Source organism: Neomonachus schauinslandi, chromosome 2 (assembly GCF_002201575.2).
Source record: "Neomonachus schauinslandi chromosome 2, ASM220157v2, whole genome shotgun sequence".
Classification (NCBI taxonomy): Eukaryota; Metazoa; Chordata; class Mammalia; order Carnivora; family Phocidae; genus Neomonachus; species Neomonachus schauinslandi.
Window position 1 is genome coordinate 168247093 of NC_058404.1, and position 21874 is coordinate 168268966.

At 38.6% G+C, this 21874-nt stretch overlaps 1 protein-coding gene across 2 annotated transcripts in view; it reads right to left on the bottom strand.

The window, feature by feature from the left end:
• The window catches only part of GRXCR1 (glutaredoxin and cysteine rich domain containing 1), a 212683-nt gene that overhangs the window by 109908 nt on the left and 80901 nt on the right, over positions 1-21874 (bottom strand). Inside the window, exon 1 of one of the 2 annotated variants that reach the window (XM_021701661.1) lies at positions 5032-5433. The exons of the other annotated variant lie outside the window; for it this stretch is intronic. Within the exon in view, the coding sequence (XP_021557336.1) occupies positions 5032-5433 (402 nt within the window). Of the gene's footprint in view, positions 1-5031; positions 5434-21874 lie in introns of those variants that run through there. 2 annotated transcript variants of the gene reach the window in all.

Sequence of the window (21874 nt, forward strand, 5' to 3'; positions counted from 1 at the left end):
CGGTTCCCCACCAAGCAGGGAGCCCGATGCGGGCCTCGATCCCAGGACCAGGGGATCATGACCTGAACCGAAGGCAGACGTTTAACCATCTGAGCCACCCAGGCGCCCCAGTAAATGCTTATTTTGATAGAACATTACATAAGAATTTTTTCTGAGTAAATGTGATATTGAATCCTCTAACAATGTTTCATACACGGAGAAGATGCTCAAATTATTATTAATAATGATACTACCTCATAAAGTTGCTATGAGAAATAAATGTCAATACACATAAATAATAAGAACAGTGCATTCTGTACTTAATCAATATTTAGTATTACTGTTGCCACCGGGACCAAGGAGTCATCAAGAGTATCACCTTGTTTTCACTGGAATATTATTCTATTGCCAAAGCTAGATGAAGTGAACCAGAGATGAATAATAATAGGTAGAGCCAGGAATTTCTGTTAATCATCCAACCTAAAGTTAGTGAACAACACTGAGCAGGGGTCTTCCTTGAGCTAACCCATCACCCCCTTCCTTTCAATCTCAAAACAATTTAATCAAATGATGTTATAGAGATGATAAGTTTTGCTAAATTTTGAAAAGACAATTTTAAACTGAGTGGAAGCTATTTAATTCTGCAGAAAAACCTTCCCTAGGTGAAGATTTGAATGTTCAATAAACAATAGATTTTTAAATCTGCTACACAAATATTGAAGTTTCAAAAGACTAAATCATATCATAACATTGTTAACTATGATAAGTATATTATGATATGATTTAGTCTTACCAATCTTCTTATTTGTAATTATAACGTTTCAAAAGGTAAGGCTGAGTGTTCTTATAGATAGCATTGTACTTTTAAAAACTAACAAAGCCTAAACAGTCAAAGGCAGGGTTCTCATGTTACTAGCTTTGGGCCAGACGCTTGATTTCTCTGACACTTACTTATCTACAAACAGGCATTATAATAGTCATTTTCCTGCTTATTTCACAAAAATCTTCGGTACAATCAAGTAAAAGAATGTATGTGAAAACCTTTGCAAAATGCAAATTGTTCTGAAAATGTATGATTATTTTTATTTTCCTTATCTTAAAATGTTAAAAATGTCATAATTATAAGCACATCAATCACAGATGTTCATGTAAATACAAAGATGAAAGTTATATGTTTGAGTTTTTAGAAAGGAGCCAGCATAATATATGGTATAACTATTTTCCTTTTTTGCATCTATTTTTCTCTAATATAGTAGTTTTAAATTTGTAAAAAGAGGGCGCCTGGGTGGCTCAGTTGGTTAAGCGACTGCCTTCAGCTCAGGTCATGATCCTGGAGTCCCTGGATCGAGTCCCGCGTCAGGCTCCCTGTTCGGCAGGGAGTCTGCTTCTCCCTCTGACCCTATCCCCTCTCATGTGCTCTCTCTCTCAAATAAATAAATAAAATCTTTAAAAAAAATTTTGTAAAAAGAGGGAATTAAAATTATAGAAATTACAGAAAAAGATTCTGAGTATACAACAGATTATACATGTTTGAAGATAGGGTCAAGATAAGATTACTGATTCTTAATTACCATCTGAAATTTAATCTCGGAAGAAAATATTAGAAAAAAAACAAATGACCTTGATTATCTGCATCACTGACCCACCCCAAGAAACTTTGGAAATATGTTGCCACTAAGATCCAGGTGTATCTCAAATCTAATCATGCACTGAGTGGATGAGAGCCATGAGCTATATAGTGGCTTTGTAATTTGTCTTCCATGAAGTAACTAATTTTAAAAAATAAATAAAAAATAATTTTTTCTAAAATTTTCCAGTTATGAGGAGTAAAATCATTTATCTAGATAGGCTTATCCTTTCAGCAGAATATCTTAAAAAGAACTAAAACAGAACACCTACATCAGAATGTACTGGTAATTTCAGGAACCATTTCTAAATCAACAAATTGATAAATTAGGATACCAGTAGGAAACAAGTCTGTCAGGATATCTTTAGTTATCTTTGGCTCAGGAAAGACTTTCCTGGTGATCTAACATGATCAGAAGAACAAATAACAGATCAATATATAACTTCTTTGTTTCCCCCCTTAAATAGTGAAGACATAAAGGACATTAAGGAATATTTTTATTAACTCTAGTGAACTGGATGAATTTCCCTTTTATACGCTAGATCAGTGATTCTCAAACTTTAGTGTATGTACAAACAACCTAAACAGCAGCTAATAAATGCATATTTCCAGGCCACAACTAGATTTCAGGTTTTCAGATTTCCAAACCGGCTCTCTTGAGCATTATACTCTTGTCGTTTCTGGGAGAAATGGAAAAGCCAAGCACCTGTATCTGAAGAGCCATAATCTAGACCTTGAGTGATTGGAGGCCTTGAGTGATTCACAAATGAAACAATGAACCACCCTCTATAAGGCCCACCTAAGCATCCAAGTGACTTTTCTCTTTTTACCTCCTGGTCCATTCCTACCCACAAAAACCTTAATTAATACTGCACATCCTCAATCACCCCGAATTCTATAGGGTAAACTAATTAACAAGTGAAATGGGAATTTGCTCTAACATCTCTTTTATAGATAATTTTCTAAATAAATACTGCTGAGAGGGAGGCCTGGGTGGCTCAGTTGGTTAAGCATCTGCCTTCGGCTCAGATCATGATTCCAGAGTCCCGGGATGGAGTCCCACACTGGGTTCCTTGCTCGGCAGGGAGCCTGCTTCTCCCTCTGTCTGCCGCTCCCCCTGCTTGTGCTCTCTCTTTCTCTTTCTGACAAATACATAAATAAAATCTTTAAAAAAAAAAAGTACTGCTAAAGAAGTATAAATGTTTGAGGCAAATAATTTCAAAGACTACTCTCTGCACAGTTGAAATTTTTGCAAGGTACATGCCAATATTCTACGAGACAGGAATAACAGAACGGGAAACTAACAGAGAGGAAGCCAAGTGATTTACAGATTCTTTGGAAGCTTTTATTTATATTTAGTGTTTCCTCTCAAGTTTCAAGTTGAGTGCTTTAAGATTTTATAACTTAAAACAGGAAGAAAGACCTGTTTCTTCAATTATAGTTCCTTGCTTCAATAAGATTGTGCATTGAAACCTTAATCAAATATCTAAGATACCACTCCTCATTTTTTCCTCCCTGAGAAAAATTGCTACATTATGGTTACATCCAGTTAAGTTTGCTGCTTACTTTCTAAGGGATATAGAAAATATACAGAGATCCAGGGAAGAGTCATATCTGGTTCCATAGCCATAGGAGTAACTGAATGGTAACTTCTATTTTTAGTCCCTGGGGCTTCCCTGCTACTGCATTGTGGGAAACCTACTCAGTCACCCTAAGGCACATGCCGAAGACATTTGTCACTCCTTACGACATACCTATCCTTTAGCAAGAAGCAAGCATCCAAGTTAGCTCTCTATATATTTCTGTGTAGGTGTATTGCACCCTCCAAGGGGTGCCGTTTACACAATGATGTGAAGGGAGCCCCCTAAAATAGTGCATCTGGCAGCCACCATCCAAGGTAAGAGCTCCTTTAACTTATGTTATGTCCTGGAGAAATCAGAGAACATTGCATGACAACAGTGGTGATGATTACGATGAAACTAATGATGATAGTCAAAATCCTTGAATACCTACAATATGCTGATTACTTTGCCATCATGATTCAAGTTAAAGCTAAATTAATCACAATAAATGCAAACATTTTTTAAACTTAATTATTATGGAGTCTTGGTCTACACCTTGGCAATAATAATTTCTGCAATGGGTGAAACACAGAGGCTACCAAGATGATCTCAACCTAATAGTCACATCTCTGGAAATCTATACAAGATTTTTTCCAGCCTAGTCAAACATAGTCATCAGTTTCTAATTTTTGATTCCCCACCCCCACCCTTAATCAGTGAAATCTTCCATGGATAAATTCTATATATGAAAAGAACCCTTGATCTTAACTGTTTTTACCCTTTAATTTCTTTTTTTTAAATCCTGGTGATGTGATCTTTCCAAATACTTCCTTCGAAATGAAAAATAATCAAATACCTTTGGTTAAAACACTTTCTCCCTAAAAACAAAACAAAAAAAAACAAAAACAAAACCCAAAAAACCCCACTTTCTCCCTACCACTACTGCATCCTTATATAATGCAGAGGCACTGAATAATTCATCAAGGAGATTTTATTTAAATATTGAGAATCATATAAAACCTTATTACAATGAAAAATATTGGCTTGCTACCTTAATGATAGTGATTATGAATTCTGTTCCTGAAATAATGATGCCTGTTTTTAACAGAAAATCATTTTACCAATGCTTCCGGGCAATTTCAAAAATTTGTCTAAACATTAGATCATTACCAAAGGCCCCAGGATCTGAATAATACATTTCTACATTACTGTGCAGAATCTATCACATTTTCAAGGCTAATGTTTTTACTATAAAATCTGGATCTCAGTCTATATATTTATAGAGGAATAACTTCTTCAAGTGCCATTCTAGAGTTCTCATGGGCAAATGAGTGAAGAAATGCACCTCAGATAAAACCTGCAACCTCCAGAGCAGTGGGAGAGAGTCCAAGTTCATCTTTATAGCTTCATACCATTCCAACTGAATCTAGTTACACTGAATGCAGCACTCCATCTTCTCTGGTTTAAAATCTATACAAGAGATGATAAATGCTAATCTGGTATCTCAAGGATGATAAACCAGAAATTAACTTCTAAGTTGTGCTCAGATGCTTTGAACACTATAGTCTGTCATTTTTTTTTTTCTTGGCTAAGAAACAGATGCATTGTTTTAGTCATTGCACACTGGAAGAAAAGACCACTCAAATGTTAGAAATTTGGCTTTGGGAATCCATCTAATTTGCTAAGCATAATGACCCTATTTTTAATCGTTGGCTGTTGAGACAATATCTTCGATGGGGGAGTGACTCATGAAGTATGTAGGAGTCATGAATAAGAGAGGCTTGCTTTCAACTGGAGGGCAGAGAGGTATTGAGAAGGTGAGTTAGGAACAAAGCCCAGGGGGAGCAAAGTGCATTGACTTACCTGCAGTACTTTGGTCAAATTGTTAAATAGAGCTTGGCCGGCACTCACTTTGTATTTGACGCCTCTGACTGTGCCATTTTTGCTTAAAATGTTGACTCTTCTTGTACCAAAACCCTTCTCACTGGCAGCCCTTGCTAACACCAGCAAGTTATCCTGGTCGTTCTCACACTCATCACCTTCCGATCCTATGTGGCCATTTTGCTGTTCATCAGACTCACTCAGTCCGTCTATCCCCCAGATGCGGGCACACTCGGAGTCGAGAGAGCCTGATGGTTGCCCATCTTCGTACACTTCCTTCAGAACCCGCCCGCTATGAGATGATGCGATCCGAAACCGGACTTTCCGTGGCCTGTCATTTTCTGCCTTTATGTCCCTTTTCAGCATGATCACTTCCACCCACATAAACACTTCACATAATTCTGGATCCCTTGTTATTGCAAGAGTCCACTTGCCACATAGCAATATGAGAGCTTCATTCTCCCGACAGCAACACCCATACGAAACTAACATCGAAAGGAAAGAAGATTCCTAAGAACTTACAGTGCATCTCTGCTATTAATAATGAATGTGTCTGTGTGTGCTATGGTTACCTTTAAACTAAAACCTGCAAATGATCCCAGCCTTTAAATATTAAACAGCCATGGTGGACTCTTTTAACAGGACAAGTGCAAGAAAGTGGCATGCAATGAAACAAAAAGTAAGTAGGGGGTAAGGAAATGAAAGACTTCAACTTTGAAGCCAACCATGAGTGTTGAAAAGGATCTTAGCAGAAAAGTATCTCTACAATTCACTGTCCAGGGTGGAGGCCAGAGATAAAATGTGGAATCTAATGTGTAGGATGGGATGAGTCTTGGTCTTCCCACAGTGCTTATGACAGTCCCACACTGTCAGCAGGTGATCTTTAAAAAGGGCAGTGGACCTGGACCATGAACCATGAAAGGCTATGGACTCTGAGAAACAAACGGGGTTTTAGAGGGGAGGGGGTGGGGGGATAGGTTAGCGCGGTGATGGGTATTAAGGAGGGCACGTACTGCATGGAGCACCGGGTGTTATACGAAAACAATGGATCGTGGATCACCACATCAAAAACTAATGATGTATTGTATGGTGACTAACATAACATAATAAAATTTAAAAATAAATAAATAAATAAAAAATAAAAAGGGCAGTGGACTACATGCCAGTCTAGAGCTTTTAAAACTAGCTCTTTAATCATCTATTAGACTTCATCAGCATTGTATAAGATGCATTTTCAATCTGCATCTTCATACACAAGTGGTTTTGCTAAAGAATAACTTTTTAACAAACTATGAAAAGAGAGAACATTTGCCTTGTTACTTTCCCACTTCTGCTAGCAGCAAACATTCTCTTGGACAAAGGGAAAGGTTTTGGAACGAAACTTAATGGAACAATGAGGGAAGAATGGAAAATCCTCCAAGCCAGCCAGATCAGGCAAAGCAGTCCACGTGACCTGTATTAATAAATATTATATCCAAATCACCCAGGCATAGAGAAGGGACCTCTTAATGGTGTGCTCAGCGGATTTGCTGACGCTTTGATGAGTGACTGAACAATCTCTTAAGATAAAAGGCCATATTAAAACATACACAATGGTGAGTGCCCCAACCTGTCCGCACCTCCAAAGGGAGGACACACAGCTGGCCCTCATATTGCACTTCAAGGTTTCTTAATGTTTATAGTTTTATCTGATATAAATTGAATTTACATTTATTTTAGAAAATTCAGAGAATAATTGCACAGCGTTGAAAATAAAAGTCACACCAAAAAAGAAAAGTCACGAATGACCTCACTAGAGATGTTAATAATTTTGTGAAATATCTTCCAGTCTCTATGAAGATGAGATGCTCTGATGGTCACAAAACTACATTGCCCAGCCTCTTGCCATTTAAGGGGAAAAGGAACAAGTGCCTAGCTTTTGCTGATGGGATGTGAGCAAAAGTAATGAATCATTTGTGGGCCGAGGCAGTTAAGAGAGAGAGTCCCCTGTCCATGCCCTTTCTCTTCCCCTCTCCCCATCTGCTAGCTGGATGACCCCAGCAATCTTGAAGCCTGAAGTCCTTCCAATAGTTGTACCATATTTTCTTTCTCTTTCTGGATTGCTAGATGTTTAAATTATTTAAAATATTTAGTAAAATAACGCTGCACTGAATGTTCTTGTTCAAAATCAGAGGAGATATATCTAAGTAGTTCTTTAGTGTCCATTCCTTTGGGTAAAGTTGATGAGGGAAGAATTTTTTTTTAATGTCAAGCTTTTGACATAAATTGCCAATTACAGATAAGAAAAGCTGTAAAATTTACACTTCTCCTAGCATATGAGTTCCTATTTATTGCACTCTCACCAGTGCTAACAATGCATATTACCAATTTATTGTTTATTTTGTCAAGTCAAAAAGCAGTATTTCAGTGATGTTATAATTTCCCAGCTTTGAACCCTGTTGATGACTTTCATTCTGAATGTTTTCTTCATATAGAACTCTCACTGAAGAAAAAGATGGGAGAAAAATAGAAATCTCTGCCTCATGGTTAATTGAATTAGGAATCAAATATTAGAGAATTCTATATAATGCCAAAAAAGAAGCAGGGAGAGATGAAGAGAGGAAGGAAGAGAGAGAGAAAGAGCTAGCACTCTATCAACTATCTCTAAGTGACAATATTAAGAGGCTTTAACTTGGCAAAGTAAAAGAGTATGTAGTCAAAGTACATAACAAGAGAACATAAGTGAGGAAATACTTATTGGGAAAGAAGAGAAAAATAATTCAGTTTTATACCCAAATGTCCAGATCTTTAAAATACACCAAAGTGAGTGGGGGGGGCATGAATATTAGCCTAATCAAAAAAAATAAAAATAAAAATTCTGTGATCGTCCCACTTATTTTTTGCCCTGAATTCCTCATGTAATCTGCCCTAGTTCCCTTTTTCTAGATGTTTGGATTGGACAGAGTGCTATAGCACGAGCAGAATTTTGAAGTCAAAAAGCCTAGGTTCAAATTCCAGCATACCTCAGTGAGAATGCTCTTTTCACCAACCAAATCTTCAATTTTCCCATCGGTAGAATGGAGGTAACAATATCTACCCTAGTGAGTTGTGCTTGCAAAGTAGCTGGAACATATTGCTCAATGTGTTTGTGATGATGTGTATATATATACTATGTGTCCTCTGGATGGAAACAACTGATTTTAGCCTCAATAAGGCAAGACAAGAGCTACACAAGATTATAGCCAATAAACATACTTGAAGGATAGAAAAAATTCAATAGAACGATTAAAAAGTTTGTGATATTTTAAATATATACATTAAAAATATATAGTGTGTGTATATGTACCTACACATGCATATGTATGCATACCTAATATTTATGTACTTCTGTGCAAAGGTACTATACACATGCCTATTTATATACTTAACGTGTATATGTGGCTATACACATGCATATGTATACGTATCTAATATTTATATACTTATATACTATTTTAAAATAATGAGACTAGTTAAGAGTCATCTCTCTTTCAAGGATGAACTGAAAGTCCGGTAAACTGGAAACCAGCCTGCCACAAGTATAAGGGAGTATCTGCAAGTGTGAGAATACATTTTGATAATTGTAATTCACATACTTATCTTAAGCTGATATAAGAATTAAGCTGCTCTTTTCAGCAGGTAATTTTGCAATTATTCTTTCATTCGGGCAATGAGGATTCCACAAGTATCTACTGAATGCCACCCAAGGATAAGACACAGCTAGACACTACGGTAAATATAAAGATATGTAAAATTATGCCCATGCCTTCCATTGGTAACACTGCTGAAACAAAATAGCTAGAGTTCAATGCAGTGTATTTTAAGCTAATATATAATCCCATTTCCGTGAAATAACCAGATTAACAGTCCTCTCCAATAGAAGACATCGACACTATTCTCAACACTTTCCACTCTCATTCTGCTTACAATTTGTTCCCAGCTGCTTGATGTTAATACAGCAACTTCTAACTACTCCGTTTGCCACCTTTTCCTACTATCAGTTTATTATTCCCTACATTTTACTCACTCTGCCAGGTTAGCAGCCTCCCTTCAGAAAGAAGGTCCTTCTTCTCTTCCTTCAGATGTACTCTTTCAATCATTTATTCATTTAACAATATTTATCAAGCACCTAAAAAATACCAGAGAGTTGCTTGATCTATACGGGTGAATATAACAGGCATGTTCCCTGCCTGTAGAATTAGATAACATACAATAAACAAATAAAGGTATAATAGAAATTATAACAAGCATTTCTAAGAAAAAGAGGCGGTTGTAACAAGAAATGATAAAAGAAGGGAGCCTACTTTACACTAAATAGTCTCAACCAGCCTCTCTGAAAAGGAGACATTAAACGAGAGTCTACCAAAACTAGAAGAGATTGATCATGTAAAGGTTTGAGGTAGGCAGGAGCAGTCGGAGATAGTTCCTCAACTGTGGAGACATGTGTAAAGGCCCTGAGGCCAAAAATCAGCAGGTTTGTTCAAAGAACTAAATAAAGGCAGAATGACTGAAGATAACTACAACTCCTATTCTATAAAACCCTTCTAAAAAGGGCCAACTAACTAACTAACCTAACTAACAAGACCTTTCCTTCTTAACCCAATTCCTTAATTTATGCAACCCCCTCAAAACACAAAACAAAAACTTGTAAACCATATTACCAATATAGAAATATTTCAAATACTCATAAATTTAACACAAATGGGCATCTGTTCATTTAAAATAGTAAACTATATATTCTAGAAGCTAAATAGAGGGCAGAATGTTGCATTAACCAAACTAGAACTACCTTGGGAAATACTATTAATGATCAATGCAAAGAAAAAAAAAATTCCTTGCTCAATTCCCAGTAGAAATGATAACCCAGCAGCTAGACCTAGGCCTGGGTATTTCTTGTTGGTGTCAGTTTTTTAATCAGAATATCTAATTATTTCCTTACTTGTAGAGAAAGCAGAACATCAAAATTTAATTATTCTTTTACTCATCCTATCTCCAAATATTGCCCCACATACTATTCTGTGTCTGATTACCACTGCATGGTGAGAAGTAATTTTAACCATATTCCTGGCTTTTGAAGCATAATTTTTAAAAATCCCTTGAATCATAGTAAATATATACAACATGTCTCCATTTGCTGTTATTTTATAACTATTACATTCACTGTTTTGTTTTCTGGTATTGAAAACAGTAAAACTTGGTCATTGGAAGTGAAGCAGAAACTCTGCCTGTCATTAACAGAGTGATTGTCTTTTCTCCAGCAACACTTGTCAACAGAGAAGCAATGAGCCATGACTCACTCCCCAAGTGCTGTTTTCAGAACTCCTGTTTGGATGGAGAGAACCTATTGATTTTTATTTTCTAACTATGCTGGTGACTGGAAGGGAAAAGAGATTCACTAACCATCAGTGAAATAGGGAAAATAAAGTGTCCCTGAAACTTTTCAGGATATAGAATATTGAACCCTTCTTAATCAACATGACTTTGCAAATCAAAATTCACAGTTCAATTATTAATTTGAAGTGCAGAGAACTTCTAGTCAGAAAAGAAAGTAAGTGCATTAAAGAAAGTATTCTTTGAAAACAGGACTATTTTCTTATTATATAACAAGAAAGATGGAGGATTTCTTAGTTTATACATTAGTTATGAATGGGGGCTGTGGGTCCACACAATGCTGGGTTTGAATCTCGGATCAGCCATCCTCTGAATGACCTTGAGCCTCAGTTTCCTTATCTGTCAAATAGTAGTTCCTACTGCATAGAATGTTTGGAAAAATTAAATAGAATGATGTATATGAAGTGCTTAGCATGCTGCTCAACAAATGATAGCCATAAATTCTTATCAATAAGTTACTTAACTAGCTAAATAGACAGTACATACTGTTTGGAGGACAGTGAGAAGAATGGAACCAGATGAGCATAATTATCTGACAGGGAGTCAAGGTAATCCCATTCTGTTTCTGGTCTGATTCTAGGGCTTTAAGGCTCAACGAGTCTGTCTTCACTAAGGTCCTGGAGAAGGTCTCCAGTTTCCAAGACCTGTTCACTCTTTACATCTCTGGACTGAGAGTTTACCATATATTAAGTGCTGTACTGGGGGCAGGAGGCTTAGGTACTGGCTTATATCCTGTCACTATGGACCCTGAGTAGGCATGGCTGTCTTAGAATCCTGGGCTGCTCAGCTCTGGATTCAACATGCACCCCAGCATTTCCACTGGATAATTATATAAACTCTAAAATTAACACAAACCACAGATGAAGGAAGATCAATAAAGAGTCTCCAGAGAAACAACTTCCCACAATGGATTTTCATAGTTCAATTTTCATCTTTGATTCACCTCTATATCTTGTAGAGTGTTCTGCAGATAAACAGTGCTCAGAGAAATATTTCCTGAGTTGAAATTAGTTAAGGGATGCCTGGGTGGCTCAGTCGTTAAGCGTCTGCCTTCAGCTCAAGTCATGGTCCCAGGGTCCTGGGATCGAGCCCCGCATCGGGCTCCCTGCTCCGCGGGAAGCCTGCTTCTCCCTCTCCCACTCCCCCTGCTTGTATTCCCTCTCTCGCTGTGTGTCTCTCTCTGTCAAATAAATAAATAAAATCTTTTAAAAAAAAAAGAAATTGGTTAAGTTAGACTTTCATGTCAGAACATGCTGACCTCACATTTTAGGAGACAGGCAAGGAACAACTGACATGATTACTTCCATCTATTTCTGTCTTGCTTCCAGTCCATATGTGAGGTAGGAAATAACAGTGGTTTACTTTTCAGGCAAAATATCTGACTAATGCTATTGGTGTCATTAAAGGTACCATCTATACTACATTACAAATTGTTGGACACTAGAGAGTAAATAGTGTCTTCTGTCCGTAGAACCCAAGTCCCAGAAAAAAATCAAAGAGTGATAAATCAAGTTTACCTATTTAGGTGTTGAAAACTTGACTTGGCTGCCTTCAACTTATAAAAGCCAAGCGATTCAAACATCCAGTCCACTTAGCCCCAAGGAGCTTTATATAAGCTCAACGTTCACTCTCAAGCATGAAACAAGGACTTGGCTCTTTCCTCTTGTATAGGGGGTTTCTGTGTATTGTGTGACTAAGATTCTTCAAACTGGGAGAAAAAAATCACTTTTACATCCTTCCTCAATCAGACTGTCAATATGGAGAATACCTATAAATATGTCTTATGGTAGAAAGATTTTTTAAACTAACTGTATTATATTATTACTCCAAGATATTGGTGTATGGATCCAACATTCTTAATTCTTAATAAAGAGATAATCAATGAATTAAATTATGCACATGTTTATCCTACACACGGGAAGTTTACTTCTCACAGTTCTGCTTGGAACCATCCAAAGGAAATCCAACTGCTTTGGGATGGAGAAAAGGTTGGACAGAATGAATGAACATGGCACTCAAGAATAAAGAGTAATGAATAAAGCATTAAAAATACTGAATCAGATCCAGAGATGCTCAAGGCATCCTACTAAGTATCATAAAGACCAGAGTTTATCCTTGAGATTTTTTCAGAATCAGGATAGAAACAAGAGAACAGGGAAATAGAGTCATAGTCTTAGAAACATCAACCTGGAAAACTAAAAGCAGCTCTCCAGATCAGCAGTGGATTTCAACAGAATGTCAGTGCTGCATGTGGTAGCAAAGGAATGTAAATCCCTAGAGTGGCAATTTATTTTTCCATGAGAATGTGCTTGCAGAATGTGTAAAAGAGTCTTACAAATTTTCAAATGTATTGAGGTAAAATAGCAATGCTCTCAGACACCACCCTGCTGATAGATATTTCTTAGTCATTATTTTTTAAATTGATGAAATAAATAAAATGTCCAAAGAAACATGCAAAGCTGACTGGAAAATATATACTAAAGAAATCTTTATCCTGAGACACACTTCCTGTCTGATTCTTGTGGCTGAATTTTTTTAAATCACTGAAAATTTGACATGCGCCATCTTTTACCAATAACTGCCATAAATTTATCACAAATTATATTTCATAATCATGTTGCCTTTTTTCTTCCAAAAGCATGATGACAAAATGGAGCCCTGGGACAACCTAATTCTATTATCCTACCACTGTTGCCAGGGTAACAGGGGACTGTTGATTCTACTGTCTGAGATGAAAGTTAAAACTGGCAAGAAGAAGAAAAACAGGGAGCCCAGACAAAAAAAAAAAAAAAAAAAAACAACCGACTGTGTTCGTTCAGAGGTCCAGAGATGTTTTTGTTTTCCTTGCGGGATTGTAGTTTCAAGTCCACAGATAAACTAGAAAGTTTTTTAAGAGCACACAGGTGGTCCCCAAATGACCAGGAACGTTCCCCTAAAGAGAAGGCACGATGCAATGTGGATGATGACTCTGGGCTGGAAAGGCACAGCCACCCCGGACAGCACAGAGTTCAGGCAAATCTCTCAAAGTATCAATTACACATTGAAAAGGGGACCTTTTGCAGATATGTCTTCTTGCATCGTCTTTTGCAAATGAGTCAATGCAGTTTCCAAAGCTTTTGCATATATAAACTTGGAACTCTAAAATAATCTGACTGAGTTGGCTTTGATCTGCTCTGTTGGCAAATAGAAGCTTTTTCGAGTATGAATATGTAAGTCATATTAGAAACTAAATAAAAATTCATGAATCATTCATATTGACTGCCCATTATTAGCTCCAGAAGCTGGGAGTCTCTTGGCAGATTCAATGGACTCTAGGGATAAACTTTGATGCTTTGAGACCCAGGAAATAAAATAGGATGAGGAGTTGAGAAAACCATGATCCCACTTCTATATGAAAACTGCTACATTTCTGACACCCTGAAGATTAACAATCGCTGGGACCGTTAGAAGGTAACACCCCTGGCATGGACACTGGGGCTTCACAAGGGGCAGGGGCAGAAGGTGACAACTGTTGAGACCCAGCTAGGCAGCTTCAGAGCTATTGATAAGCATGAGCCAAAGGGGGAGAGCCTGCCACATGGGGCTGGGCAGTTTTCCATGTGACATCCACTGAGCCCCCTTTCCTGAAATAATTCTGGATGCTCTGGAGCGAGGGACCCTGAGGTCCAGCCATCCATCTGTTGGAAGCTCTGTAATTTAGGAATCATCTATTTTCTCAGGCTGCGGAAGCCCGCATGATATGTTCACCAGTGCATAATTGTGAAAGGCTCAACCCAGAGTGCAGCTCTGGTAGTTCAAGAAGGGATCTGGGCACCCTCACACTGTTGAGGATTTACTAGGGGCTTCATCAGTTCTAAGATGTGCATTTTCTTACGTGTTAGCATCTCTGAAATTAGTGGGCATCTGACCCTCAGACAGATCTGGAATGGTCATGACATAACTGCCTGCACATTAAAACTTATAGACCAGTTTCCCTGACTTGGAAGAAAATCCAAGACAACAGCAAAGCACACTTTTGATAAACACTGCATCACCGTTTTGGATCACAAGAAGGACTGACTGCCTTGTATGAAAAATCACACACATCAATGACTCTGAGTGGAAAAGTGACTAACAAGACTCAAACTCTGAGTGTTTGGGAATATCCTAATTAATTTATTTTACATTTATTTGCCTTTATATGTATGCTCAAGAGCGATATACAAGAATAATCTCTATATAAATACATCTCAAAGAGCTTTTTCCATGTTTAAAAATTTCAAGCCATAATAAAATATTGTGCCATGATTAAATTAGCAGGGCTTTTTTTTTTTTCTTTCTCAGTGGTTCATAAAATAAGGATGCATCTTCTAGCTGATAGCATCTTAGATTCGATGAAATATGGGCTTATGCTACAATTTTCATATACAGGTAACTTTTATTTAATGCCGTGCAACATCCAAAGGGACAGGCAAGAAACAACTTGATTACTGAAAGGGATGCATTCTTTTTTTTTTTTTTTTTTTAATGTTATGTTAGTCACCATCATCATTAGTTTTTGATGTGGTGATCCACGATCCATTGTTTTGTTATAACACCCAGTCCTCCATGCAGTACGTGCCCTCCTTAATACCCATCACCAGGCTAACCCATCCCCCCCACGCTTCTCCCCTCTAAAACCCTCAGTTTCTTTCTCAGAGTCCTTAGTCTCTCATGGTCTGTCTCTCTCTCTGATTTGCCCCCCCTTCAATTTTCCCTTCCTTCTCCTAATGTCGTCCATGCTATTCCTTAAGTTCCACATATAAGTGAAACCATATGATAATTGACTTTCTCTGCTTGACTTATTTCACTTAGGATAATCTCCTCCAGTCCCATCCATGTTGATGTAAAAGTTGGGTATTCATCCTTTCTGATGGCTGAGTAATATTCCATTGTATATGGACCACATCTTCTTTATCCATTCGTCTATCGAAGGGCATCTAGGCTCTTTCCACAGTTTGGCTATTGTGGACATTGCTGCTATGAACATTGGGGTGCATATGGCCCTTCTTTTCACTACATCTGTGACTTTGGGGTAAATACCCAGGAGTGCAATTGCTGGGTCATAGGTAGCTCTATTTTTAAATTTTTGAGGAACCTCCACACTGTTTTCCAAAGTGGCTGTACCAACTTACATTCCCACCAACAGTGTAAGAGGGTTCCCCTTTCTCCACAACCTCCTCAAACATTTATTGTTTCTTGCCCTGTCCATTTTTGCCATTCTATGTGGTGTAAGGTAGTATCTCAATGTGTATTTGATTTGAATTTCCCTGATGGCTAATGATGATGAACACTTTTTCATGAGTCTGTTAGCCATTTGTATGTCTTCTTCAGAGAAGTGTCTTTTCATATCTTCTGCCCATTTTTTGACTTATTTGTTTTTTGGGTGTTGAGTTTGAGAAGTTCTTTATAGATCTTGGATACCAGCCCTTTATCTGTAGTGTCATTTGCAAATATCTTCTCCCATTCTGTGGGTTGCCTCTTTGTTTTGTGGACTGTTTCCTTTGCTGTGCAGAAGCTTTTTATCTTGATGAAGTCCCAAAAGTTCATTTTTGCTTTTGTTTCACTAGCTACTGGAGATGTATCTTGAAAGAAGTTGCTGTGGCCGATGTTGAAGAGGTTAGTGCCTATGTTCTCCTCTAGGATTTTGATGGATTCCTGTCTCACATTGAGGTCTTTCATCCATTTTGAGTTTATCTTTGTGAATGGTGTTAGAGAATGGTCGAGTTTCATTCTTCTGTATATAGCTGTCCAATTTTCCCAGCACCATTTATTGAAGAGAGTCTATTTTTTCCATTGCATATTTTTTCCTGCTTTGTCGAAGATTATTTGACCACAGAGTTGAGGGTCCATATCTGGGCTCTCTATTCTGTTCCATTGGTCTATATGTCTGTTTTTGTGCCAGTACCATGCTGTTGGTGACCACTGCTTTATAATATAGCTTGAAATCAGGCAATGTGATGCCCCCAACTTTGTTTTTCTTTTTCAATATTTCCTTGGTGATTTGGGGTCTTTTCTGATTCCACACAAATTTTAGAATTGTTTGTTCCAGCATTTTGAAAAATGTCATTGGAATTTTGATCGGGATGGCATTGAAGGTATAGATTGCTCTGGGTAGCATAGACATTTTAACAATGTTTATTCTTCTGATCCATGAGCATGGAATATTTGTCCATCTTTTTGTGTCTTCTTCAATTTCTTTCATGAGTGTTTTGTAGTTCCTAGAGTTTAGATCCTTTACCTCTTTGGTTAGGTTTATTCCAAGGTATCTTATGGTTTTTGGTGCTATTGTAAATGGAATCGTTTCTCTAATTTCTCTTTCTACAGTTGCGTTGTTAGTGAATAAGAAAGCAACTGATTTCTGTGCATTGATTTTGTATCCTGCCACATTACTGAATTGCTGTATGAGTTCTAGTAATTTGGGGGTAGAGTCTTTTGGATTTTCCACATAAAGTATCATGTCATCTGCGAAAAGAGAGAGTTTGACTTCTTCTTTGCCAATTTGAATACCTTTTATTTCTTTTTGTTGTCTGATTGCTGTTGCTAGGACTTCTGGTACTATGTTGAACAATAGTGGCGAGAGTGGGCATCCTTGACGTGTTCCTGATCTTAAGGGAAAGGCTCTCAGCTATTCCCCATTGAGGATGAATTCGCTGTGGGTTTTTCATAGATGGATTTTATGAACTTGAGGAATGTTCCCTTTATCCCTATACTCTGAAGGGTTTTAATCAGGAAAGGATGTTGTATTTTGTCAAATGCTTTTTCTGCATCAATTGAGAGGACCATATGGTTCTTCTCTCTCCTCTCTTATTAATGTGTTCTATCACATTGGTTGATTTGTGAATGTTGAACCACCCTCTCATCCTGAGGATAAATCCCACTCGGTCATGGTGGATGATCCTTTTAATGTATTGTTGGATCCTATTAGCTAGGATTTTGCGGAGGATTTTGGAATCCATATTCATCAGGGATATCAGTCTGAAATTCTCCTTTTTGATGGGGTCTTCGCCTGGTTTGGGGATTAAGGTAATGCTGGCCTCATAGGATGATTCTGGAAGCTTTCCTTCTGTTTCTATTTTTTGAAACAGCTTCAGAAGAATAGGTATTATTTCTTCCTTGAATGTTTGGTAGAATTCCCCAGGGAATCCATCAGGCCCTGGACTCTTGTTTTTTGGGAGGTTTTTGATCACTGCTTCAATCTCATTACTGGTTATTGGCCTATTCAGGTTGTCAATAGCTTCCTGTTTCAGTCTTGGCAGTTTATAAGTTTCCAGGAAGGCATCCATTTTATCCAGATTGCTCAGTTTATTGGCATAGAGTTGTTGATAATAATTTCTAATAATTGTTTCTATTTCCTTGGTGTTCGCCGTGACCTCTCCCCTTTCATTCATAATTTTATTAATCTGGGTCCTTTCTCTTTTCTTTTGGGTAAGTCTGGCCAGTGGTTTATCGATCTTATTAATTCTTTCAAAGAACCAACTTCTAGTTTCGTTGATCTGATCTACTGTGTTTCTGGTTTCTAATTCATTGATCTCTGCTCTAATCTTAATTATTTCTCTTCTAATGCGTGGCTTAGGCATCGTTGTTGCTTTTTCTCTAGTTCTTTAAGGTGTAGAGTTAGTTGGTGAATTCAGGATTTTTCTATTTTTTTGAGTGAGGCTTGGATGGTTATGTATTTCCCCGTTAGGACCGCCTTTGCAGTATCCCATAGGTTTTGGACCGATGTGTTTTTGTTCTCATTGATTTCCATGAATTGTTTAAGTTCTTCTTTGATTTCCTGGTTGACCCAAACATTCTTGAGCAGAGTGGTCTTTAGCTTCCAAGTGTTTGAATTTCTGCCAATTTTTTTCTTGTGATTGAGTTCCAGTTTTAAAGCATTATGGTCTGGGAATAGGCAGGGAATAATCTCAGTCTTTTGGTATCAGTTGAGACTTGATTTGTGACCCAGTATGTGGTCTATTCTGGAGAAAGTTCCATGTGTGCTCGAGAAGAATAAATATTCTGTTGTTTTAGGGTGGAATGTTCTGTATATATCTATGAAGTCCATCTGGTCCAGTGTGTCATTCAAAGCTCTTGTTTCCTTGTTGATTTTCTGCTTAGATGATCTGTCCATTGCTGAGAGTGGAGTATTGAGGTCTCCTACAATTAACGTATTGTTATCAATATGACTCTTTATTTTGGTTAACAGATGGCTTACATAGACGACTGCTCGCATGCTGGGGACATAGATATTTACAATTGTTAGATCTTCTTGTTGGATAGACCCTTTAAGAATGATATAGTGTCCTTCTGTGTCTCTAACTACAGATTTCAGTTTAAAATCTAATTTGTCTGATATAAGAATTGCTACCCCAGCTTTCTTTTGAGGTCCGCTGGCATGGAAGATGGATCTCCATCCCTTCACTTTCAGTCTGGATCTATTTAGGTTCAAAATGAGTCTCTTGTAGACAGCATATGGATGGGTCCTGTCTTTTTATCCAATCTGCAACCCTGTGCCGTTTTATGGGAGCATTTAGGCTGTTCACGTTGAGAGTGAATATTGAAAGCTATGAATTTATTGTCATGTTGCCTATGAAGACCTTGTTTTTATAGCTTGTCCCTGTAAATTTCTGTTGTATATCACTCTTCGGGTCTTTCTCCTTTTATAGAACCCCCCTTAATATTTCTTGCAGGGCCAGCTTTATGGTCACATATTCTTTCAGCTTCTGCCGGTCGTGGAAGCTCTGCATCTCTCCCCCCATTCTAAATGACAGCCTTGCCAGATAAAGTTCTTCCCATTTAGTACCCTGAATATGTCTTTCCAGGCCTTTCTGGCTTTCTAGGTCTCTGTGGATAGGTCTAACGTTATTCTGATGTTCCTCCCTCTGTACGTAAGGAATCTCTTCCCCTAACTACTCTTAAGATGGTTTCCTTGGTTCTAAGATTTGCAAGTTTTACTATTACATGCTGGGGTGTTGGTCTGTTTTCCTTGATCTTGGGGGGGTCCTCTCTGCCTCTAGGACACGAATGTTTGTTTCATTCCCCAGATTAGGGAAGTTCTCAGCTACAATTTGATCAAATATATCCTCTAGTCCTCTCTCTCTCCACTCCCTCTGGGATTCCAATAATTCTGACATTGGAACGTTTCATGGTGTCACTTATTTTTCTGATTCTATTTTCATGGATTCTGAGTTGTTTTTCCTTGGCCTCCTCTTTTCCCTTTTTATCTATTAAGTTGTCTTCCAGGTCACTAATTCATTCTTCTGCCTCACTTACCCTAGCTGTTAGATTATCTAGATTAGATTGGATTTCATTGATAGCATTTTTAAGTTCTGCCAATTCAGCTTTCATTTCTGCCCGTAGAGACTCTATGTTGCCATTAATTGTTTTCTCCACTCTAGCTATTGTCTTCACAGTTGCTAGCCTGAATTCCATCCCCGACATCTTGGTTATATCTGTATCCATTTGTAAATCTGTGGCATAAGTCATAATCTCTGAGTCTTTCCTATTTTGGTGGTTCCTCCTCCTAGTCATTCTGTTGAGGGATGGTTGAGGGAATGTACAGAGTCCAAATTATTGACCACAACCCAAGCAAGTTGCACCTGTTTTCTAGGGACCTTAGGGTTGCTGGCCTCTTGTTCTCTCAGCCTGTCTTCTGGGGGAGGGGCCTACCGTGCTGTTACTCAGGCAGCCCTGTTTGGGTGGAGTTTCCCTGCCCCCTGTGGCGGGGGATGGGCTGAGTGGAAACCGGTTTTTGTTCTTTTGTTCTTTTGTTCTCTGGTGGCTTTCCCTGGCAGCTTTCCACATCTCTTCCAAGAGTCAGAGCAGAAGAGACCATTTCCAACCCTCTGCCTCAGAGCAGAGAGATCACAGTCTGTTCTTCAGTGAGCTCTCCAGGCCACACTATCTCCATTTCTGTCTGTGCTGCTATAAACTGCAGAGTCCTGGGTTTTGCACCTCTCCGCAGCACTCCCAGTCCTGCCTCCAGGTCGGGGCACGTCCCTGTCCTTTGTGCTTCTAAAACTGCCAGCCGCCCCCAGTTCCCACACACAGCCCCACTGCTCTGGTTTCCATCTAGAGTCCTTTCCCCGCCACTACCAGTCTGCGAGTCTGTGCGCAGTCCCCAGCGCACGAGGCTGTCGCTCACCGGTGGTGTAGGATCCCCATGGCCAGGCTCCCTCCTGCTGTCGTTTATCCTCCGATATCTGCCTGCAGACTCACAGCTCCCTGCTTCGTACCTCAGAACCAACCACCGGCGATATTCTGTTTGTAGAGTTCCGGATCTTCTTACATCTCAGGCTGATTTTGTGGGTGTTCAGCTGGTAGATATCCAGCTCAATTCTGGGGACCAGTTGGAATAGGGTTCCCTACTCCTCCACCATCTTTTCCCGAAGGGATGCATTCTTACCAGAGGTCTGGAACACACTGGGGTCCAGAGGATGGGCTATTATTTGCTACCTGCATGGGGTCACCTTCTATCCAATAAAGTCAGCCTCAAAGAGGACTCCAACATGTGTTCCTCTCCACCCCCATCTTCCCACTACCCTCCTTCTTTCCTACCTCTCCGTTCTCTTCCCAAGACTCTGGCTCCATTTGGTTGTCACTATGTGGTCAAAGTCACTGAATCTGGCTCCTCTCAACCCTCCATGGAGACAAGCTCAGGTCTTCCAGATATTTCAGAATGGAGCTTCTCTGAAACCCCCAAATGTTCTCTTGCCAATATTGATCACATTTCACAGCATAAATGCAATATGCATTGTAGGTGGGGGGAAGTGGGAGGATGGAAGGAATGAACTGGGTAAAACAGAGAACACTGCCTGTTACCTTTAATCTCCTAACATTCCTGACAATAGGGGATTACGAAACATTCACTTTACACATGGCAAATTGGGCCTAAATGGTGAGTCATGCACTACCTCTAACACGGACATGTAAAATGAGGAGCTGGGACAGTGCATTAGCTGTGATTTATACTGGGGGGAAACAGTCTTTTATTTCACTTAAAATAGTAATAAGCAGACGGTGTGTTAATAACGACCTCTCATATGTTTACAAATGCTTGTTTATGATGAATTTATGAGGCCTTACTTACATGGGATCTGATTTGATTTCAAAAAACCCAGCTATTTATTATTTCAATTTATATTTACCCAATTCTTTTTTTTTTAAAGATTCTATTTATTTATTTGTCAGAGAGAGAGAGGCAGAGGGAGAAACAGGCTCCCCGCTAAGCAAGGAGCCCGATGTGGGACTCCATCCCAGGACCCTGGGATCATGGCCTGAGCTGAATTCAGGCAGACGCTCAACTGACTGAGCCACCCAGGTGTCCCTATATTTACCCAATTCTTATAGAGACTAAAAGAAGGCTACAAAAATATATACAAGATAGCAACATACAATAAATTTAAAATAATCCAGA